Below are 24,310 nucleotides of genomic sequence, written 5' to 3' on the forward strand. Positions count from 1 at the left end.
GGAGATTCCGGGCATCCTGACGAAGCTGTGAGTCTCTGCTTACCCCTGGGGATGGCACAAAGGGAAGAAGTGAGTCAGATACACGTCCCCGCCGCTCGCAGAAAACGAAATCCTGCTCCTTCCTTGCACAACCCCCGACGGCAGCCGCATCCGTCGCGCTCCCTCTGCGCACACCTTGCTGGGAGCCGGCGGCTGCGGAGGGGAGGAAGATGGACTTAACTGGGATACCCACGGAACAACCGCGATTCAGAAGCCACAATCTCACCAGCAGATCTCTGGCTTGGTGCTGGTTGGGCCACCCTCCCTCCCTCCCCCCCCCTCGGATGCACTCGCCTTGCCGTTGCGGGATGACCCGTGGTAGGAGATGCACCCTTGTCAGACAGTTGTGTGCACACACTTCCCAGATTAAAGGTGATTAATCATACCAGGTAGTTCCTGCTACATCTTAATCAAATACACTTAATCAGCAGCGCTCCTCTGCACGCCCTGCTTGGAGCTGGAGCACTTTTTGTTTTTTTTTTAAATTCTCACACACTCAGGTCTGAGGGCGACAAGTCTAAAATATCAGTGGTAAGAGTCAGAAGTATCCAGAATGGGAGTGATGGCAGGTGAGGTTCCTGGGGCACCAGTGCCTCTGGCTGCTGGGGGAGGAAGAAGGACTCGCTCTGGTATTAAAAGTCCAACCTCTGAGCTGGACAAAGCCCCCTCCTCACCTGCACAGCCCCTGTGGTTCAGCTTCCCAGGACACACGTGACAGCAAACACAACCACACACCGCCTTGGAGGGGGGAGACAAACCACCAGCAGCCTCTGACTGTGTTTTGCATCATTTATTTAAATACCTATATTTATGCATTTACAAATTTTCATAGCTCTGTAGCTTTTTTTTTCTTCTTTTTTTTTGTAGACAGTATTGCAGAGAAGTTAGCTTTTGTAAAATGAGGTCCATGTATAAAACTATGCAACGGATTGGAGGAAAAAAACAACAAACAAACAAGTTTCCTTTCATACTCTCTAGAATCAGAAAGTGATGGAATGGAGGGGGAGAGGAAGAGGAAGGGGTGGGATGGACCAACCTCAAACCAGCAGCTCTCACAAGCATTACACCTGTCAGTGCTCAGCTCCAGTCCGAACGGGATCGGTCACGTTTCGGTCGGTGCAAGGCCTGTTTGCTAAAGCTTTTGCAGGCACTAATGAAAAAATAAAGGAAAGGATCCTGCACACTGAGAACACAAAGCCTGGACAGCCTCATCACAGGTTTTAGGTGTCACGGCACGAAACGCCTGTAGGAGACCGCACCGACTCACCAGTAGCGCATCCTCATCCCAAACTTCATTTTGCATAAAAAGTTCCCTTTAAGAAATCTTAGCATTTAAAAAACCCTGGTACCTGAGCTCTTCTAGCCTCAGTACTTTGGAGAAGTCACTTGAAAAATACCTCCTGCTTTCCTCATTCGGAAGCTTCAAAGTAATGTTTTGCTTTAATTGATACCGATTTAACAGCTCACGGATTCCCAGTGTCATCTCTGGGAGGAAGAGGCAACAGATATGGCATTGCAAGATATTTACACACATGGTACAAAAATGTCCAAGGGTATGAAAAATCACCAGTAACACAATTTTGCAGCAGCCTCATTTACACCTGTAATTCTATACCATTTATTACATTGTACTAACACACCAGATTCAAAGATGTGCACTCCCTTTAGGACATTCAGGAGTTACAAATATATTGTGATTGCATAATTCATATTGCACAATTGTATAAAAACATAAATACTAGCTATTCTATTCTTTTTTTTTTTTTAAATACAAAATACATGTCACATAGTCAAATATTCTTTTCAAGTGCAATTCAGGTGCTCTCTTTAGTCCTTCCAAGAAAAAGGCAATTTTTGATAGTTTTGGCACAAAGTTTAACCTCTCTCCGTGCCAACGGTTCTAATTACAATACATATGCCCAAAACTTTATATAGTAGCAGTCATATACATACAGTATAAAAACAGGTTATTTACAAAATGAACCAAACGTAGACAGAAGCAGCCTCGGTGGTCGCATCCGAACTCCGGGTTAGCGTTACTCGTGCTGTTGCGCTGCGAGAGGGGCGAGCGACCCTCCTGACCTACGCCGGTTGCTGCGGGTTCACATTCATGGGCGGAGGGTGTCCGAGCAGACCGATGCGCTGTTTCTGCTTCCTCTGCTCCGTCATCTGGAAAATTAAAAAGTTTGCTCGTTAGGCCTTGATGCTGCCTGTGCGTCGGCCCGCCGAAGGACCCGGCGCTGCCTCCTCTGGTTGGCGTTTACTCTGAAACCTACTGTCTACGGATAACGCTCCTCCGTCCGCCGTGCCAAGCGCTAATAGATGAAAGAGGCAACTACAGCCCCGTCGGGGATGTCCATGAACTTGCTCGTGTGGCTGACTATTGTTTTGCAAGTAAAGAGCTTGGGAGAGCCAGGCGGCCAGTGCGAATTAGTGCGAAGCACGGCTCGCACAAACCTCCCCCGGTAGAAATTCTTTGTAACCGGTCCAACGTATGAGGCAGACGAGACGCAGAGGGCGGAAAAAAGGGGTGAGCCCTCCAGTCAGGCTGGGAATACCCTTGTCATTGCTGGAATAGACTCGAGCGCTCCCGCTCTCATCAGGAGTGAGCCAACATCCCTCTCCGTCTGCCAAAAGCCAAGACGCAAGGCAGGGATGGGAGGTTAACCACCTCACTGCCAGACAGCCAAATCCTTGGCGATACTTCCCATCAGGTAAAATAACGTTTCTCCTGACTAGTGCAATCACGAGCTGAAAACGGATCATCATTTTTTGTTACTGAGGCTGAAAAACGGCCACAAACCAACTCTCCACTCTCTTTTTCAAACCTTGGGAGGTTTCTGACAACTTGTGTAAGCCGACACGCCATGTAAGGAACAACTCTAGCGTGGGCAGGGTCTCCAGCGGTGAACAGCTGGATCACTGCACGCGCTCCCCGGAGGAGCCGACGCGGGGGATGGCTTGCAGCAGTGGTGCCAAGGGGGCTGCCAGGACAGCACTTCGCCCCTGGACCACTTTCTTTTTGAAAATCAGCTAAGTCCCCTGCAATGCTTTTCCTGCAACATCTACAACCACAACGTAATTTTTTCAGGTTTTGGATATTTAATGACGAATGGCAGCTAATGTAATTGCTTGTGGAAGTAACTCCAGGAGAAGGGAGATGGGGTCCTCACACATTTGCTTCATTTGTAACACGTGCTTGAACGTATTTGTCTAAAAACTCCAGTTTTAGCGATGGTGAAGAGCCTTCCCGTCCCCAAGAATTCACAGGTCTGGAGTTCGTTGTGGGGAAAGGAACTGGTCAGAACAGGCTGTTCTGGGCAGCCTTCGAAAGGCTCCTCCATGTCCCACGGGCCACACAGCACTGTGTGCGTCCCTGCTTCGCTCAGGCTGCCTGTGTATAATTACACTCATTTAACGACCAGGGAAAGGGCTGAAATACGGTAATTCCTCTTGAAACCATAATTAAACTCGACTGCAGCCCGGCACCTTGCTCATCGCCGGACCCAAGGGAGGCAGAACTGCTATTTTGCCTTTCCAGGAAGATGACCGCAGGCTCCCGAGGCCAGGGCACACCTCCCAACCCTGCCAACCACACTTCTGGAAGTCTGTATTCCCAAATACTTGTAATGCTTCATGGGCAAACAGGAGCAGGAGGAGAGGGGTCTTCCCATCACTCTCTGGTGTCAGACACACACACAAGCTACTCCTCAATGAACCAGTTGGGACTTTTTTTAAACTGTTTCTAAGATAACTCCCAAGCTGGAAATGCAAAGAGGCAACAAAGACTTCATTTTAAAGTTCACACTAATTAGCTTCACTGAGAAAACTAAAAGCCACGATTTCACACAGCCAATAAACTGGTTCAGAGGACACGTGAAATACAAACAGAAAGAAAAAAAAGACCGATGAAGAGGGATTGTAATATTTTTCATGCTGTGAAGAAAAAGGGATGGCACAGCCTGACACAGGTGTAGGTAGAAGACGTGCCTTTGAGGAAAAAGGAAGAATAAAGCAACTGAACGTAAAGCGGAGAGAGAAACGCAATTGCAACGTCCATGCAGAACGTTACTGATCCCGCAGGACGCGTAACGCGTGCCTAGAGGGCACAGGGCTGCAGGATGGAGCAACTGGAATCACTATCACATTTAACTGGAGAGCAAACCTCTAGCAAAAGCTTTACAGCTGCAGCGACCGTACGCCTGGGCCCAAAAGGCAGCAAAAGCTGCCCGGGGTGTATTGAGGGGAGCTGTCGGCCCCTGGAGCAGCGCTGACGGGCTCGAAAAACGAAACCAAGAGGCCCCGAGTTCATCTGAGTCAAGCGGGGCTCTCCAGCGATCGCACGCCACCGCCCCGACGCAGGCTGCCTCGTTCCAAAGGTTACGTGCCATCCGGAGCTAACTCCGGGACGGGGAGCAGGGCATGTGCGGAGCGCGTGAGCAGGATGCCGGCCGTCCACGTGCACGCCAGCGTGTGCCCGCCGTGCCACCCGCTGCCAGTCAGCCCCAGCGGCAGCTCCCAGCGAGTCACCGTCGCGGCGACGGAGGTCGGGGTCCCGGAGGGACCATCCCGAGAGAGAAGCCAATGTCTGTTAGAGATGCCTCACGCTCACCGAGAGCGGAGGACGGCGCTGGGAAGGGCTTCTGGGTGGTTACACCTAATCCCTTGCTGTTGCAGACAATTATGTTGTAATCTTTTTGCACGGAATTAAAGCCATCAAGACTTTAATGGCTCTCGGTGCGCTTCTCTGCGAAAGCGGGCACGCTGGATTTCACTTTCTCACAATTATGGTCTGCAGAAACCTAACGAGCTCGAAAAGCAAATGAATGAGAGGTTTTCCCTTCATTTAATTACAAGAAAATAAATACAAATAAAAGTTCCCCGAGTTAGTTCCTTTTCCTGGAGACAGTTCCTGGTCAGGAGGGGGGATATACTGGTTTTGTCACATAATTGGAGCATCCTGCAACTTAAGCAGGGCTCTCAATGACGGTACTTAGGGGAATTCCTAAAAGCTATCACAACATTAATGAAGCTGGTTTCCTCTTTTGCTTTTACAGTCAAATAGCTCTCTAAAAGCTAAATCCTTCATTCTTATTTTCACAAAGAGCGAGAAGGGTTTTTAGTGCTTGCTCAGCCAAGAGCTGCAAGCTTCACAAATAGAGGCATTCTGATCCAGAGCTGGCTGCGGCCGGTGGAAAGCCTCCTGGTGACTGCAGACCACTTTGAGTCAGACCCGTCAACAAGACGACGCGAGACACATGTTTCAAGATAATTGTTTCCAGGCAAAACAGCAAAACCACTACCCGGCAAGTATTAAAACACAGACAAAAGAGCAACTGCCTCCGTCCTCCGTCCTCAAAACCAACTAGAGCAAGGGGTTCCATGGCACAGCGTCTGAAAACTAATTACAGCCAAGAGCAGCAAGGTTTTCTGCTCCCAACCCTGCCTTAATCCCTTCCCTGTGCTCCGCGGGGCGTCGGGTAAAAGGGCACAGCTCCATCAGAAACGCAGAGCGTGATGGGAAGGCAGGGAGCCGGGATCTCAGTCAATACTGGCTTCCAGAGACTCGTGTCTCCACGAAGATGACTGGCTTACGGAGAAACCCGGCCAACCCAGAGCAGAGATGGGGAGCAGGACTCCGATCAGTATTGGAGAGCGCTGTGCCAACCGCGCTCTAGTAGGCAGATTGCGTCTGGAAAGATAAAGAACCAAACCTGTTGGCCGTTTCTGCCTCGTGCAATTCCATCGACTGGCCCGGGATACCATCGTGTGCCAGTCAGCAATTCATTTTATCCGGTGCCGATATCGATAGAAACGTAACTAATTGAACCATCTGGCTCAGGTTATTAATCCCTAGAGATAAGCAGCGAGTCAGTTCGCCGCCGCAAACGGCTCCAACCAGGGCGGGCAACCTTTTCCCTTTTACTTCCAGTCAGGCTGTAATCATCATAGAACGGTTAGGGTTGGAAGGGACCTTAAATCCATATGGACAACATGAAATAAAGCCCTGCCGCCTCCGTGGCTCGCACAAAGCCATCGCTGGGTTTGGGTTGGGAACAATCCCCACGATTCCCTCAAGCCCCAGCCAAGCCAAGTCAAAAAGTAACACAAGCCCTCAAACTCTTGCTGCAGAAAAACTGCTGCACTGAAAAAATACTCGGAGATCTACGCAGCTTTCACGTGTTCAACAGCAGCAATACACGTCGCGATGCGAAATATTTCTGCGGGTATGTCTGTGCTGCAGTCTAGAGCATGACAGCAGCCAAATTGTATCTCCATTAGCAGCGCAGCGACAGCGCGGAGGAGACCAGTGCGAGCTAACCACTCAAGTATTTCTCCAGTTTTTCAGTGGGTTTTGAGGTCTGCGCAGCAACACAGCACTTCTATCAATATCGCACCCTCCGACTTACAGGATGGTGCTAAGGTCTTAGGGTTCAAACCTGTAAGGACAACAGCGATGCCCACACAGGGGCTGCCAGCACCAGCGATGCCTGACCTAACTTCAGCTTTGATTTTGTTCTAATGCAAGTTTTCCCCTTCTGGAGGCGGCCGCTTTGGACTACACCGGTTCGGTTTGCACTGCCAGGCAGGTCAGCTGGGGCACGCGGCTTTGGGAGGACGTTTTGTTTGTTCACTTCCTTCCTAAACACAAGTTACTTTAGAAAAGTTCTTCACGGGGTTTGCAGAAGCTGTAAAACATCACTTTGAACAATGGGCTTGCAGGACCTTTGTCCTGCCCATACCAGTGCGTGGCTGCACGTTGGCAGCCAGCTCTCCCTTACCTGATCTTTAAGCTCTGACAGCTGGCCAGAGAGGTTGGTCACAAGCTTCATGGTGGACTCCAACTTCTCCTGCAAGTTCCTCAGCTCGTTCTGCTCTCCTTCCGAGTCGCTGCTCACCAGCGACATGGCCCGCATCCGGGGGAACCAGTCCAGGTTTCTCTCCTGGGAATCACACACAAGTGCACAATTAGCGTTCGCCAAACGAAAACCTGCACCCGAGCGCAGACAGATCTTTAATGCCACGCGGGGACATTCCTCAGACACACACGCTCTGTAGTTATTGTCATTTGCATCGTACTGGCAAGTTTGCAAAACTGCCTGCTCGAGGCAACGAGGCACGTCAGGCGTAACTACTGAAAGTTCAGCCTGCTCGTTGTTGGCTTTGTCTCTCCAGCAACTCGCTCTCCCCAGTCGTTCCTTTTTCAGAAACACTGGACCAATAAACCAGCCCAGGTTTCGTGTCTGGACAAGCATTTCCCAGTGCTAGAAACCTTCTGCCATCTTACAGTCTTTCAACTGGCGCGTGTTGGAGATTTTCTGCTGATAAAACTGGTTAGCTTCTTCGGTCAAGCAAAGTTTGGCTGTGCTTTCTACTGAAAGAAACCACGTTCTACCTGGAAATGCTTTCACAGTTGAAATACTTCCTTTTTAATGAAAAAAGAAAAAAACAAAAAATTCATATTCTGACTGGCTGGTTCAGGCTAGAAGTTACAATGAATTGCTCATAATAAAGTTTCTGTTGGGGCATACAAATTCTCTGATATTCCCTGTTTTAAGTTGCAGTCAAGGACTTCAGTGGACACATGCTCGGTTTTATTAATACGCACAGAGGCTCACACATACACTCACGTACACGCCAGTGACGTTAAAAATAAAAGCAGGAACGGAATAGAAAGCCACAAAAGAGGAGGAGGGGCACGTACCGCATCTTGACACCTTACATTTCAACACCGAACTGGTTTCCTATCTAGTCTGGTTCTCCTCCCACACTGGAGATACTCTCTAAAATGGAAGTTGAGCTAACACTGGATGAGATAAGGATGTGTGCGCTCTCACAGGGGACACTGCAACAACCGGTAACATTTTGAACAAAGCCAGTGAAACAGCAATAGCCTACTCGTTAACCAAAGATGCATCAACACCAACATCTCCGATTAACAGCCATCAAAGTTCGCCCCGCTTCGCAGGCCAGGCTCTTCCCTGGGCTCCCTCAAACCTATGGCTAATTTGTATGGCACTGCAAACTCTTTGGCTCTTTGCTATTCCCTGCCTAAATCTCTAAGTCAAACCCACTCCACCCTCTCTCTTTTCCCCTGTCCAGGCTCACTCATTCCCCAGAGCATCCATCCTGCTTAAATCAGGGTTGGTGCACCTCTGCAGAGAGTTACAGTCACGTCCTTTCTGCAGTTCGGATGCGATGCCAAGATTCATCATCTTAAATTAGTTGCTTCTGATCTGCTTGGAGTTTACTGTTGCTGCAACTAAAAGGCAGAAAGCAGCCCCTTTCCCGTGCAGTGCACCACAGGATTCCCACGTGACGCAGAACTGCCGGGAAGGCTTTTTTCTCCTGATCTCTGTTTACGGGGCAGATGGTTTCTGCTAATAAAAGAAAAAAAAAAAATATATGTACAAAAAAAATATGCCTTTATCAAGACAAGTGCCAAAATATTTTGGACTTTAGGAAACGACAGTCCCACAATTAAGATTTAATAGTAGTAACAGGCAACATTTCACTGTGCTCTTCCAGCCGTACTAAAACACTCATTAGGGAAGACAGGGCGGGCTCCTCACTCGTGCTCAGGTCCTCCACCTCCCCCAAAAAGTATTTCCCCTCCCCACTTAGGGAAAACAAACTAAACCAACTGCTGTTCCCTCTCCCTGCTCTGCTCCAGGGGAGATGTTTCTGAGGACAAAGCAAATTAGACTAAAACACAATTTATATTCTCAGACTTGCCTGGACTCCCAGGTCCATGTCCTGAGGCTTCCATGCAGATGCAGGAGCAGAGCCCTGAAGCTCTTGCCCACCTCCCATCCACCCCTTTCTTGCTGTAGAAATACTGTTCCTTTCCTTGCTCCCAGAGAGATGAGCTCTCCAAGGCCATCCCCAGGGCCTTCCCAGGCCCCCTCCTTGTGAAGGGCAGAGGGGACGAGGGGAGCACGACCTGCAGACATCAACCTTTCCCTACCTGCGACATTATTAACACACACCCCAAACCTTTTCTAACGTTCCTTTGCAATACAAGCAGCTGCTGCAGCTGCTGCAGAGGTTGCAACTTGATCATGACAGGCAGAGGTGATGGGGCAGTCTTGGATGGTGAAATCAGACCAGCGAGTGCTGCAGCATCACCAGCTTCTGCACAAGTTTCGTACTCACTGGTTTTCTGAAAGCCCCAGCTCTAGAAGTCACTCGAGTATGGGAAATCTTGGCTTTCACTTGAAAAAACAACAAAGCGCCTCTAGTTCTCATGGCAATGGTGAAAGATTAAAACCAAAAATGCTCCATGCGAACTCCTGAGCCGTGAGGACAGGACTTCCCTTTTGAGCCTGGAACTGGCAATAGCCCTGCTAAGTCCTGATCCATCTCTGAAAGAGTTAACAGGGGCACCTGGAAATTTTCTGTGCAGACAGCCCAGGGAAGGACCTGTGCATCCCACTGCCTGTGTCACGGGACCTCACCAGCACTCCGCTTCAGGTTTCATGTAGCTTGTTGGCATGACTCAACCCCAAAGTTCACCTGGAAGTGTCCTGCTGCCAACCAGCAAGAAAGAAGGGGATGTCCACTCAAAGAGCCCGGGCAAAGCCCCTGAGTGAGGAACCGTGGGGACAGATGTGCAGCTAGAACTGCACCGGTGCAGGTAACACGGGCACCAACGAACTCGCTGACCCACAGCGGCTGCCAGGACCTCTCCGGAGAGGGACACCTCTGTGTCCTCCCCTCCGCACACACGATCCCGCACCCCTTCACTCTGGCTTCGCGTGGAGACCTTCAGCCTCTTCCTGCGACCTCCACCAGCACCTCGGGAAGGGGCTCAAGAGCTGGATGTGACCGCGCTGCGGAAACACCGACTTCTGCCCGAACGCCTGTCCCTGGCCATGCTGGGGAGGGTGTTTTCTTTTAAATAAATAAATGATGATGCCTCAAGGGGAGATGGGGAAAACGGAACTGAAGAGGAGTGTGAAAAGGTCACGGCTGCCGGGCCCGCTGGGCTGGCACACGGCACATGGAGCCAGCCCAGCCCCAGCCCTGCGCCCGCCGGCAGCGCGCCCTCCGCATGGCGCTGCTATTCAAGGCTGAATAAAAGATTGATATCTCGATGATCTGGTTTCTGCTGAACTTTAGCTGAGCGCCGGGGTGCCTTCAAAGCCTTACATCTTTCGCTGGGGGTTTGCTAGGTTTTGTTTTCAGAGGTGCTGAGGGAGCCGTGAAGGGAAAGGCTCCCACGGTCCCTTCCCTGCCAGTGCCCGTCTCGCCGTGCCCTCCCGGCCGCTGGCACCCGCACACCGCCGTGGTGATGTGCTGCCTGCTGCGACCCTCCGGCCAGCGCAGGCACCGGGATCCTGGTGTGCAGTCAGCTCCCACTTCCCGTCACAGTCGCAGTTTCCTCCGCTTCGGCAGATGCCCCGACTGAAGCCGCCGCCGGAAGCTGGGTAACCGCGAGGGCTGGGTTTCGGGTTAGCTCTTTTCTAGGTAAAGTTGGAAAAGTCCCTCTTGTCAAGCAGATATCATTAAATCTCAGACACGGGGGCGATGCTGACCATCCGCGATTGGAAATTTGAAAAAAGAGGAAGCGGCGCTGCGTGATGCAGATGCAATTCATTCTGAGAAGCGCCCGCTCCTCCCTGCTTCTGCTGAAGAGTTTGTTCTAAGAAAGGTTTCGGAGGCAGCCTCAACGCCAGCCGTGCCAGGAGATGCCTCAGCTCTGCTCCTCGGGCAGGAGGTGGCCGCCCCCGGCACGGACCAGGGCTCATCCTTGCCCCTGGCACTGCCGCACCGCCGGCTGCCCCGAGGACATCGCCGCTCCTCTTCTGGGTCTCCAGTTATTCAGCTACTGCTGCGCCTAATATTTATGGGGTGCTAATATTTATGGGGTGCTGAAGGGCTAATTCAACGCTCGTCAGAACACATCCCTACAGCCCGCCGTTGGAAGGCGGCCCAGCAGCCATCATTTCGCAGGGGAAGGTGGCAGCAGGAAATTTCGGTTTCTGTCATGTGTTGTTAAAAATCATACCCATACACAGCTAATAAACAGCTCTCCGAAGCGCTTTGAAAAATTTTTTTTTTTGTTTGTTTGTTTTTGTTTGTTTGTGGCAAGATGAAACACCTCTTAGTTCTTTCTTGTGCTTCCTGGAAAAAGCCCCACGTCAGGTTCTCTTTCTTCTGCAAAGGGCTCACCATCACTTCTTCCACACCGAGCTGCACTTCTCCCCTTCCCATGAAGAATGGCACTTGACGGCGTCCCCCCTCTACCCCAAGAGTATTTTCAAACTCTCACATCCACCATGTCTTTAAACAAGATTTAAGATTAAAGAGAGATATATATATATACACATACAAAAAAATCTCCTTTCTCATTATTTCCATAGATTAAATACTGAAGTGGCTTTTGCACTGGTGCAGAGCAGGGAACCTGGAAGACAGACAGCGTGTCCAAAGGTGGAAGTTGGCCACGTTGCTATATGAAATGATCCCCCATATGTGCCAGTGCCAGTTCTCACTGCGGGCGACCCCCTTGAGCCAAGCGTTATGTTTGCCAGCGGTGACGTTACCCCATCGAGCATCACCCAGTTTGATGGGACTGAGGCAGGCGGCCCCGGTGGGGATCCCTGAAGGTGATCTCCTGACTCTTGCAGAAAGGACAGAGCCACCTCTCCGCAGCAACCTACTTCTGGCTGTTTGGATCTACATTTTAAGTAGGACGAGTTACACCATGATCAGCTGGGCAGGACAAAACAATTAAGCATGCAAAGGCTGAACAAACAGCTGCTGGTGGCAACGGCTGCAGGCACCCACCTACTCTTGCACAACGCATCCGGCACAGCCCGGGCGCCCCCGGTCACGGGCTCCCTGGCACCGCTGGGCTGGAGGAAGCAGTGGCAATGACTCAAGGGACGGCCACCACCTCGCCCCCGCCCCAGGCCACCTCCTCGGCACACACGGCCCCACGGGGCTTTTTTGTCCTGGCCAGCGCTGCAGACTGAGCGGTTTATTTTTCCCAGTGCGTCACCCTCGATGATTTCCAGTTGGAAGCCTTCCCCCTCTCCCTGGTAGGCACTGGCAGTGCCCCAGCAGCAAGGACATGGCACCCACCCTACAAGCTGCTTTGGGATGCACCCGCATCCCAACACATTATGCAGACAAACCAATACAGAGAATTGGGCTGAAGCCTCTGCTTCTGCTTCCACCCGCCCAGGCCCTTTTTCTGCCACACGCTCAGCCAAAGTGAAACTCCTGACTCATCAGTGGGGATGCGAAGCAGATATTCCCAGCACCGATGCCTGCCCAGGTGGTTTAATCAGGGAAAACCAAGAACTCAGCCACATAAGGTTAATGCCAGCAACGGAAGGTTTTTTTTTTTTCCCTGCAGGATGCTGCAGGGCTCGCCAGCCCGCACACCTCCGGAGGGAAGTGCGTGGGGAAGGTGAGGTTGACCAACCATTTCTCCCCGTGCAGCTTCTGGTTCGCACCTTAACGCCGACTGCAAGGGTGGAACAAGCTAAGCTGTGCTATCTAAACGCAAAGCTCCGGACTCGTGCCTATGACACAGTGTTTCCAGCAGCCAAGGGCCTTCTGCCAAACACATCTTGACTCCTCCATGCCTCTGCTATTATTTATTGTTTAACCCTGTAATTATATCGGCTAACTCTGGTAAGGTATCTCGAGATGCAGCTTGTTGGGAAGCCACCACCAAATTAAGCACTAGCAGCTCCAGTTCAGACGCTGACCTCCTCAGCCCTCCTCCTCCTCCTCTCCTGGCTTGCACCCAGTGTCACTGTGACTGGGAGCCTGGAAACCCCAGTTTCTTCATCTATAACCAAGCAACTGCACACAAGTTATTCGTATGGGCTGCTCTCTTCTCCGTCTGCAACTGGTTCCATAAGTATTGATACAACACATCTTTTCTATTTGATTTTGCCCCAAAGCACAGGATTTCCAGACACAAATTACACAAGAATGTAACCAAGTTTCTCACACTTTCTCAGACTGTAATTTCAGCTGTACACGTCTTTCGCCAATGCTGGAATCATTAAGACCCTTTTGAAACGTTTCAGGTTTGAAGCACCATGACCTACCACTTGTTATTCCTATAGGTGCTGCAGTTCAAATCCAGTCTTGGTCATCTCCAGTCAAATTATATTCGACATAGAGCCTGGGACACATTAACCCTTCAGAGCCATCTTCCCGTGAGCCTCGTGCAGGTTGTGAATCAGACACCACTGAGATTCAGAGCACAGCAACAATGGTGGCTGGGTGTTTAACTCCTTAGGAGAGGTTTCAGGTAGCACTTGCACTTCTGGAAGAATGCAATTTTAAAAGCCTGACACCGATGAAACCTTGCCTTTGCTTACCAGGAGGCTATGTCTTGGCAGAAGTTACAGGCTGCACTGGACACTCAAAACACTAATAAGAAATACTTTCCAATTACGGTATGGCACACAGCTCAGGACAAAAAGAAAAAAGCCCAATAGTATATTTAAATCTCCAGTTTTGTACAAGGAGGTTAATTAGGGCACAAAAGGAAATCTTTAGCCTTCACCAAACTCCTTTAAGGATATCTGCACCATCACTCCTATTTATAAATGGTTCGTTTTCAAATGACAGCTGAACACCCAGGACTCAGCGCTCTCCATCTGGACACGTGAACTTGGGCCATCCCTTACACCTCTCTACCTCGCTTTTGTCAGAAAGGTTAACGACACGTATCCCCTTGGTGCAAAACCAGATTAAAAAATCCGTGGAAACCGCCAAGAGCTCCTTAGGAGGCTTTGCACTAAAAACTTCCCCAAACAAGCCTTTATTTTGTCACACGCACATCCGCGTGCACGGAATCGCTCGCAGCCACGCGGCTCCTTCCCACACTGCTCAAACACTGGTGTGAGGGTGCAGATGCAAACCCCCCTGTTAGGGTATGCAGGAGTTGCATACCCTAAATATTTGTCGGCGCAAGCGACGGCACGCTGCCGCGGCGGCGCACCAACGCACCCAAACCCGAGGCGTGCGTGTGGTTTTTCTACGCAGCGAGCTTCAGAGCAAGAATTTCTGGCGTATCAGAAGTGCCTGCAAACAGCTGTTTGCAGCACAGCTTGGCCAAGATGCAAGTGACAGCTGCAGAGCTGGGGCTGCTGCTGGCCAGGCTGCCGCAGCAACTGCAGGCAAATGCAGAAAAGCTTGAGAAGAAACTCTCAAGACAGGATGGGTAGATAAGGCATTTAAATGAACTGATCTGCAGGGAGTTGCACCGAGTTCACATTAGTCATTTGGGTGGGGATGTCAATGTCTGGCCAACACGATAAGTGGATCCCCCCCACCTCCTACACACACGGTATTATTCAGACATCACCTGATCTTCCCTGGTGACTACAAAGCCAGGCAGCAGCTGAACCGTATGCCTTTGTTCCTGGGAAAGACGGGAGGCACGGGACTACCAGCCCTGCAGCACCATTAGCATTCTTTCCAGATAAACACTTCGCAAAAGACATTGATCCATCCTGAAGCCTCACTGCTTAAGTGCACATCTGCAGTGATTTCGTCAGCTGAACAGAAGTCAGGTCATCGGGAGGGCTTTACAAACACCAAGAATTAAAGACCACCTCTATTACCACTAGATGTTTTCTCACATCCTACAGTACTGTCTGTGCTATTAAATAGATATTAGGAGGTGGCTCGAGAACGTATTTTGAAGATGAGCTGCTCCATGCCAAGCTTCTGTTTGCCATCTCCTGAAATCCAGGAGGTTATCAACCTCGCCAGTGCTGGAAAGGACTTCAGGACAGCAGATGATTCACCGCAGCAGCTCGGGTGTGTACGCAAGCTCAGCTTCTACATCAAACAGAACCAGCCATCCCATTTCCCCCTTACATTGCTCCAGCAATCCCCAGCTAAGATCCTTAAGATATCCCAAGTTTTACATCATATATCACAGCAGGCACACGCTCACCCGACTGATGAAAGTGGATATTATCCCTGTTTACAGGAGGAAAAACTGGTGATGGATTCCAGGCCTCCCATCAAATGCCTGGACTTGTAGCTACAAGACCACTGCAGCCCGGCTTCCCAGGCTGCGGCACGCGAACTCCCAAACATGGGGAACTTGACAAAATCCATCTGAGATGACAAGTACTAACAGACCTATATTTGTACCAGAAAAACATTATGCAAGTTACAGTTACAAATCAGTACTCTCAGTACAGTAGATTAGATTTTGTCAGATCACTGTTTTTTTTTTTTTCTTAATTGCTATTTTGATCAGGCTTACAGTGTTCAAAATACCTCTAAACCTTAAACTCTGTTTCCAAGTTTAACTGCTGACTTCCTTCTGCATGCTGTGTTTTAACTTAATGAGCTTCTACCCATGAAGAATTACAAAATTCACTACAGAATTGTAGTTAATCATTGATTTTCAAGGCTACAATTTCTTTTTATGCTGGGTCAGATTCCTGCAGGCTACAAGACGAATTCTATGGGCAAGATTCAGTTCTGCCATCTCCAGCACAGTAGATCTCCTCAGAATTGCCTTTCTACACACGTTATTTTTAGACAAGAAAATATCAAAATTCAAGATCACTCTTAAAGCTTCTGAATATTCACTAACCGGCACAAGTAAAATTGTCCAGGATTCTTTTGATACCACAGTGCTTAAAATATCTTTAAAGCACTGTACGAGCAGCACTGGATGCAACTCACAAGCTGATGGTGAAAATAATTTTAGTGTCCTAAATTTGGGGTTTTTTTGGGGGGTTGTTATTTTTTTTAATGTTCTGTGGTGGTGGAACAACCCACAAATACTAAACGGCAGAGGCATTTTTTTTTTTTTTTTTTTTTTCTCCCCTACTGTTGCCAAAAGGCAGAAATCTGAGTTTTCTAAAGACTTTCTGTTGGGAGTCAGAGCAAAGGTGAAGCGTGTTTGAGGTGTATTCTGTAATCTCGGTACGATTTGGAGCACATTATGCTTCCTACCCTCAACTACTAAAAATGGATATAAATTGCAGCTGAAGGATGGTACCCCGTAACGGCCCATGGAGAAGATGTGCCCCATCTTTGTCGTTATTGAAGATGTTAGAGTGCCACCTTCAGCCTGAAAACGTGGGGAGAAAATCCCTTTTCAGTCTAACCATGACATAAGTAGGCTTTCCAGGAGGCTCTGGTAGGTTCCCGTTGGCCCTCTGTACAAATACAAACTAAGCCGTCACCTCCAACGAGTGAATCTCAGTCTTTGGAACCACTGACACATTCAAGGCTTTCTTTTTGCCTCTCCTTCTAGATTCATGGGATGAAGACAGAAGGCTTGAGTACAAGATGAACCGTGCCCCAAGCTACTCCTAGATACCCCTCAGGCAGAAAAAAGGATTTCTGACTCTTACGGAAGTATTGAAAACAGGTCTGCTAAAGAAATATATTCATCACGTTTTGCACTCAGATTTTCTAGGGCAGAAAAGAATGTTTTTAGTGTTAAAGGACAACGGAAAGAAATTGCTCCTAGTTCTCAGAGTAAGCTTTGCCAGATCGGTCCTAAGGAATGCGTCGACTGCAAAACGCTGCCGAGATTGACGGTGTCAGGGCAGCAGCAGTCTGTGCCAGGTCGTGGCAGACCACTGATGTGGCAAAGCAAATTTATTTCTTATTCCACAGCTCATACGGTTACACCAGCATCGCAGTGAGACCCTGCTGTTAGTTCTCGATTTAAAACTGGCTCATGATACACAAAACCCCACCAACTACAAGACAAACTCCAAACCTCTACCTAGAGCATATAGTTATGAAAAATTGCATCTGCATGAGACACTTGGCCTATGCATAATTTATTCATATTCCAGTTCAACACACAGTAATTAGCCTTTGCTGACTCTTCTATGAATGGAAATTCTGATAAAAGTTCTCCAGTTTCTGCATTTATTGCAAACGTATTCAGTGACTGGGTCTTATCTCACTTGAACCGTTAATCTGAAATAGCAATTTGTTAATAAACTGTTTGTTAATTGAAACTTTTTTTCCTTTTAAATCAGTTTTAACACAGCACAAAATCGTCTTTTATAAGCAGAAACATTTCAAAGAGCACAGTGCTTCCCCCTGAAGTAACTCTTGCTGCAGTGGGATCAACAAAGGGAGCAACATAATCAGTCAGACTAGAAAGCAGCAATGATGTGCTTAGTTATCTCACTGTGCTAATCCTCTATCAGGTGACTGCTCACAAGATTTCTTTAAGCCCTCATTACAGAGGCAGAAATCCACAACTAGGACACACACTTCAGTGACCCTGAAGTAACATGTTTAACCTCTAAGAGATCTTGGTGGGATTTACACGCTGACCGGGCCACGAGAAATTGCCTGCTTAAAGGTAGGTTGTACCTCTGCAGCAGAAAAGCTAGAGACAAATAAGACAGGTATTCTGCTATTTATTTGTCTGAAGGCAAATAAAGAAATAACTAACTGAAGCGTTCTCCATCAGAAACAGCTTTTGCTAACCAGCCAGAGGACACACAAATTCGTAATTGAGGTTTAGGATCTAATTCCAGGAGAGGAAGAGGCTGCTGAACCTGCAGCTTGGCAGAGACAAGGCTTTTAACTCTCTCATCAAAAGGCCTTGCAATCGAGTAGATATTAATTTTAGTTTTTTACAATAATAAGCCAAAATCATATGACAACAAATCCCACAAGTCAGTTTAAGATGTTTATACTGGGACAAGTTCTAACCTGTTTGTTATACTGTTCGGATACTTCCACCAGCTTGAAAAATATTCTCCCTTAAACATTAGTTTTTGGAACAGAATAGCATCTCTTCACCTGATTGAAGACCACGGAGCCTACCCAGCCATCCCTGCTCCCTGCCACCTCCCTGGGCACACGCGGGCAGCGTGACTGTGGCGCAGCGGCACGCCGGCTCCCACGGGTGCCCCTGCCCGCACCCTCCGTCTGCTGCACGCTGCAACGTGCTGCCAGCAGCACAACGGCTCCATCCCGTTATCTTGCCAAGTGCATCTTAAGTGTATTCTCTGTAGAAGATGCTTCTAAAAGGAAGGGCGCTGGATTAAGCCTATTATTGTAGAAAAAGTCTTACTCCGAGTTTTGGCTTACAAAACAAATAAAATACAGAGTACTGTGTTTCCCAAACATGCCAGCAGATTGGTCTAATATAGGAGAGAAAAAAAAAAAAAAGAAAAGGCAAAACTCCAAACTCACCTTGATCATTTCTGCCACGTAACTTTCTGGTCCTGTATATTCTGTTGAATCTTTTACTTTCACCAACACAATAAAGCACAAGTAATGCCACATGTTGTGCTCTTCTTTAATGTGCTCTTCAAACGTGACTGTCTTGTTATCAAACTTATCTCTCTCCAAACCTACAAGAGTGACACATATATAACCATTAGGATTTACAAACCGGTACTAAGAAAATGAGCTCTAGGAACAGAACTTGTTTCTACAGTCTGCTGCACCACTTAGCAGTCACAAGCATTCTTAAGTGAATACTGAAAACAGGGATAAACTCTCTAACAAATGCCCACGATGTAGTGAGCAGAGGAGAGGAGGCATAACAAGTACTGCTCACACTCACATATAATGGGAAGCTTTTGGTTAAAAAAAGGCAGCTACCTCGTCTGCAATCAGTTTGTTGGATTTCCTAACACACCTCCTATTTTTAGGCAAAATGACACCAGAAGCAACCTTTGCTTTGCAGCAAACTTCCAAAGGTTACCTCTGCCACTCTGTGTGTAAGGCCACTTCTGCGTGACCGTGTCGTTTAACCACGGCGGCCTCGAAGGCTCCGCAGCCGAATTCCCCATCTACTGATGGGAAAATCTTTCACAGACACTACTTGACACTCTGCACCCTTGGAAAAAACGACTTGTTTATAAAAATCTCTCCCATTCCAATTGGAAACTATTCTTTGACGCACGGGAGAAACAGAAACTAAGGACTTTAGGAAAAAATGGTATACTGAGCATGCATTCCCCTTCTCTTCTTGCTGCCAAGCTCCTACGCGTGTGGTACCCGAGAACATCAGCTAGCTGAGGAATGCAAGGTAGGGACAGCCAGTAATTCAAGGCTCCTGTTTCCTCCTATTTTGCAGTTACCCTCTCACTTTGACAGAGTAACCCCTTACTCTACAGCGTGTTTCTACACTTACCACAAATAAAGCAAGTAGTTTTCAAAATTTCTTCTTTCTTCTGCTTTTCACTCCTTAAATCAGCAAAAGTGTCAATGATCACACCAAAAATCAGGTTAAGGACAATAATGATGACCATGAAGAAGAACAGCAGATCATATATCACTCTAGCAGCAAAGAGAGGTTCCTGCAAGGCACATATTTTAATAATTAACAACCCAAATACACGCACATCTAACCCTCACCATGCCTTTCTCAGTTCAGGAGCCAAGCATGCTGCCTCACAACCCCTCACCTCTTTTCATTTCTGCTCACAACCATTTACGTGGACATTAAGTTGGACTTCCCGGTACCCATTTCATATTTATTGCAGGTCTGAATACCCAAATACCAATTTCAGAATCATCCTGCCAGCTGGGTGCCCAAATTTTCTTCAGAATTATGTAACTTTTAAACCATTGTAAGTTGAAAAAAAAAAAGCTAAATATTAGAAAACACTTCAAAATTGCAGACAATACAGAAAAGCATTCACTCTGACCAAGACTGCTCCTTTGCCCCCTTAACGTGGTTTTGGGGAATGACCAGGGGGAGGCCAGTTTGAGGCTCAAATGGGCACAAACAGCTAAAGTAGCAGCTATATGGGCAGCTTTGTGTATTATGAAAAATTCTCGCTGCTTTGACTGGCCCTCGCTGTCTGATGACAGGTCCTCAACATCCATCCTTCCTTCCTTCCCACAGTCCCAGCTCCAACCCCTCTTCCCTTTTCCTGGGGATAGGAAACAGAAGCTAGCATGGTATCAGCTACCACCGCATTTTCGTTCTGCTACCTCCTGTTACTCTTTCACTAGCTTGTACTTCTCTTAGGTCCTCAGATTCTGAGCTCCCAAAACGCAGACTGCTGGCCACAGAGATTTAACCACAAAGTGTGGTCCCTTCCAGTCCCGGTGGATCCTACATCCGTTTAAAGGGAGCGTACACACGCTTTCCCCAGCAGAAGTGGATCCCCAGCCCTACATGGTTATCACTCTTCCGCCCCCGTTCAGTGGTAATTTACCTCTTTGGATGGTTTCCTGAGCACATCACCTACTCCACCCCCACTCCTGAGCCCGTGACTCAGTACAGTAACAATGCACATCAGTAACGTCTCGCACGTATGCTCCTTATTCTCTTCCTCCATTTCTTCAGCCATCAGTTCTATGAACACAGCAAGCAAAGACACGTTTACAAGGCAAGATGATCAGTTTTAAATAATTCTCTCCATTCTTTGCTGCTTATGCTCTCTCTTCCCTTTGCCAAACCTGACGGATTTCCAGCCAGCGTCGCAAACCTCCTCGGCTCTTGCCAAGAGCCGACCATCGGAGCGGGGCTCTGCTCTGGCTCCAGCCTGCCCTCCTCTCCCCACCAGCAGAGTTTTCTTTTGTGCTCGAACCACTGTCTTTGACTCGGTTAAATCTCCCTTTCCATTTCTGGGAACGCGCATAGCTCAGATCACCAGATGCCTGTTTATATGGAATCATAGCTTTCTGACAGCTCCGAGGACAAAGTGTTGCCTCTTACACTCTCCCTTGGTGCCTGACAGATTGCACAGCCTTTGGGCTGCACTCAAAACGGCAACTTCGACTTGGATTTTTCAAAAGGCTAAAATATCACTGCTTATGGAAACGGCATTTTACTAAAAAAGTAACGTACTTTTTTTGACCCTTTCCTCATTTGGCTGAAGCCTCCGACTTTGCTGTTTCAGTTGCAGAACTGCTAGAATTAATTACCTAACCTCAGATACGCTCCCTGCACCCATTAAAAGTCTCATGACTTTCATTTCGTCACAAAAACGTTCATGAGCAGATCCCACCTTCCCACAGACAGCCTTAGGAAGGCCCAAATCCCTGTGCAAGCCAGAAATACCCAAACCCCAGGATGGCAGAGAAACAGCCAACGATTTGGACATCATTAACATCCCTGGCCATGTAAGACCCTGATATCGGTTTGATGATTATGATATAAAAATATCTCTGGAGTTTCCCTTTCTGCAGCCAGAAAGCATAAAGACAAAGCAGCACACTCCTCCTAGAGCTGAGCAAACCAACTATTCTTGTATCAACGTTGAATCTTAGCTTATCAAAGAGGACACTTGAGCAAAACAGAGCCATCTCCTCTTGCGAGCATGGGCTCGTGGCCATTATTGACCTTTGAAACATCTGACCATATAAGAGCTCCACTTCTAAGAGAAATAGCGATGTTTTGTCTGGCTCTCACAGCCAGCATCATGAATCTCCGAGAAGCAAATTACATTTTCTAGAAAATAAAACTGAAATATTTCAATACCCAATCTGAGGCTGGCGATTATGCTACAAGTAGTATCTCACATGCCCTTTTTTATCTCAAAAACCCTCAAACCTACCCTGTCAATTAATCCATTGAGTACTTCCTGCCATGATATTAAAAGCAGTTTCCTTAGTTAGCTAGATAGAATAATGCTGACAATAAATGATGTTCTGCCCCATATTTCACAGGGTATTACCCTCTAGATCACATTTAATAGCCTAATGTTTTAAAATAATAAACTTTGCAAAGAGGTAAACTGCATCACTTCCTTCTCAAATTGATGTAGAAAAATAAAGAGTGCGACAGTGTTTTATCAAAATATGGTTTAGTTTTAAGTTTCTCTAGTTTAATCACTTCATGTAACAAATGTTATTTATGCTGTTGGCCTAAATGAATCCTGTTTCAAGTTAGACACTCTCATGATAGCTTTGTTCCCAAATTTCTTAGACAGGATTTTTAAAGAAATTATTATTTTTTTAATTTAAGGCGCTCAACTAGAAAAAGTGTGAAAACCCAGGGCGTGAGTTATGGATTAACAGCAGATACTTACGGTCTGAAGGAATGATTGAAGAACAGTTCTCACTGCCACCTGCTTTGCATACATCTGAATAGAGAAACTCTCCGGTCATGGTCTCACCTGGTTCTGTGCGATCTAAAACCAGAAGGTGATGAATCAAATGGATAGTTTTGTACGTTTTACAAGATTACTTCTCAGATATTAGGATACCCCATCGTATTTGGTGTGCAATTACTAGGTAGATTTAGAATAGTATATTATCTTACAGTTTAGACAGGCACAGTACTTTGATTTACACATTCAATGATTTAAGTTCAAACATAATATTCTTCTTATTTCTACAAATTAAAGACCAAAGTCGTGCTTTTATTTTGCATCAGCTCCAAAGTTGAGAGAGTAATTGAAATTGTTCCGAAATTCCTATGTTCTAGTGCACAGTGAGTTTTGAAGGTGCCTTGAAAACCTGCCTTTTGATGCCTTGCAAATATCAAAACAGACCTACTGCCACATAGTAATAAGTCTTTGGCATTTCTCCAGCTGCATGGAAACGTGAAATAATAAGGGTCAGGGAGGTTTGAGTCTCTCACAGGGTTGGCAGTAAAATTAGAAAAAAATAGTGGGAGTGTCAAATAATACTTGTCTGAACAGCTCAAGCATCAGAGAAAAAAAAAAACAAAACCAACAACAAAGAACAAGATAAACCCCAAACTCCTCCTCTAACAAATTTCACTTCTGTGCTTCCCACCCACTAAGTTAGTAGCTTGATGCTTTGGGATGGAAAACCCCCCAATTTTTAACTTACAATAAGCAACCCAAGGTCAGCACAGAGAAGTCTGCTATGGAGTTTTAACTGCAGAAAATATTTGAGGGAGGTTAATACAATCTATAAAGCTATGAGCAAACCAAAATTAGAGATAAACCTCTACTCCACACGAGCATCTCTTTGATGCTTTTCATTTATATTCAGTCTGTTATTTCAGATAAAATATTAATTTTTGTTATGTGGAAACTACACCCCACCATTAAAAGCCAATATGAGCATTCAAGATTCAGCAAATCGAGGCAAAACGGAATTCTCCCAGTGCAGAGCCTTCTCCACAATGGCCTACCTAAAGTCTGCTTGTAATTAAACTGGGGGAGGGAGTAGGTGCAGCTGAATTGGATAATGTCAACTGTTTTAGCAAACAGTGAGGGGAGAAATCTCAACCATGTGCAGAAGAGCCCAAGTGCCATCTCCAGGGGTTCCTCCTCCCCATCCCTCTTTATGCTCAGCAGATTGCAGCGTTTTGTAAAAACACTGGGGTATTTGTTTGCCCATATCAGTTTGATTGTTTCTAAGTTTTATTTTCTATTTGAACAGTGTCCTCTGTAAGAAAGAAATTGTCAAACTGGCGAGGTAATCGGTACATCTTGCAAAAGGTGGAAGACACCCAGCACGCCCTGGGGAACAAAAGCTCATTACTTTCTTCCACACAAATCGACAAAATGAGTCATGGATCCCAACCTGGCAATAACGTTTCATTGGGGAGCTTGTCTACTTCCAGGATGAAGTCATCTTTGAAGAAGAGGTAGCCCACTATGGAGAACAGGTAGACCAAGATGAGCGCGAGAACGGCAGTCAGGATGATGGAACGCCCGTTGCGAGTGACGCTCTTGATGACGTTCAGCAAGGTCTCCTCTCGGTACACCAAGTCAAAGAGCTGGGGGACAAGGAACAAAAGCAAAGGCTGTTTCTCACATGCACTACCAATACCACTGGTGGCATTCTACGTGTCGGCATCACGCGAGGCAGCGTGTTCACAATACCAATCCGACGTTTTGAAGAGCAATTTTTTTGTTCCTTTTTCTAGTTATCTGAAATGTAACGTATTAGCAAAGAAAGATATAGCAAGAGGCGAAGGAGATGGGGTCCCTTACCCCCACTGTACCAGTCTTGTGCCATGCACTTTGAAATATGACATACCCTCCACTCCATCTGCACTTCCCAGACTCCAGTCCCAAGTGGCAGCATGAGAAGTTGTCCCTGCCTAGGCTGAGGGCAGGTACTCCTGCTTAAGAGCCAGATATACAGTGCATACTTTAAACATAAAGCTGCTAACATGCACTGTTGTACCTTTTTTTTAGTGCTATCTGCCCCATCACAATCTCAAAATAGCTCATTTCAAAATGCAATTAGCTATTTCCTTTAAGTCTCAGTTTACTGAGCATATAATTAAATGAGCAATATTTTTTTGCCTAAATTCTTTGTTTAAATTTCTTTATAGATGCTTCCTTTGTTTTTCACTCCTCTGGGCCTGTGACAATTCAACAGCGCAGCCCTGGCTGGT

At 47.2% G+C, this 24,310-nt stretch overlaps 1 protein-coding gene across 8 annotated transcripts in view; it reads right to left on the reverse strand.

The window, feature by feature from the left end:
- Nucleotides 1-2,065: 2,065 nt before the first annotated feature.
- ITPR1 (inositol 1,4,5-trisphosphate receptor type 1) overlaps nt 2,066-24,310 on the reverse strand; it is a 169,729-nt gene continuing 147,484 nt past the window's right edge. For 4 of the 8 annotated variants that reach the window (XM_086618909.1, XM_009984137.2, XM_086618911.1 and 1 more), the window contains 7 exons: nt 23,488-23,683; nt 22,017-22,118; nt 20,199-20,338; nt 19,166-19,331; nt 18,217-18,377; nt 6,822-6,983; nt 2,066-2,208 (listed from right to left, as the gene is read on the reverse strand). In XM_086618909.1, coding sequence (XP_086475035.1) covers nt 2,122-2,208; nt 6,822-6,983; nt 18,217-18,377; nt 19,166-19,331; nt 20,199-20,338; nt 22,017-22,118; nt 23,488-23,683 — 1,014 coding nt within the window. In that variant the 3' untranslated portion in view covers nt 2,066-2,121. The remainder of the gene's footprint in view (nt 2,209-6,821; nt 6,984-18,216; nt 18,378-19,165; nt 19,332-20,198; nt 20,339-22,016; nt 22,119-23,487; nt 23,684-24,310) is intronic. The other 4 variants (XM_009984139.2, XM_086618914.1, XM_009984138.2 and 1 more) reach the window with 1 other exon arrangement.

The sequence above is a fragment of the Tauraco erythrolophus genome, chromosome 12, assembly GCF_009769465.1.
Source record: "Tauraco erythrolophus isolate bTauEry1 chromosome 12, bTauEry1.pri, whole genome shotgun sequence".
Lineage (NCBI taxonomy): Eukaryota > Metazoa > Chordata > Aves > Musophagiformes > Musophagidae > Tauraco > Tauraco erythrolophus.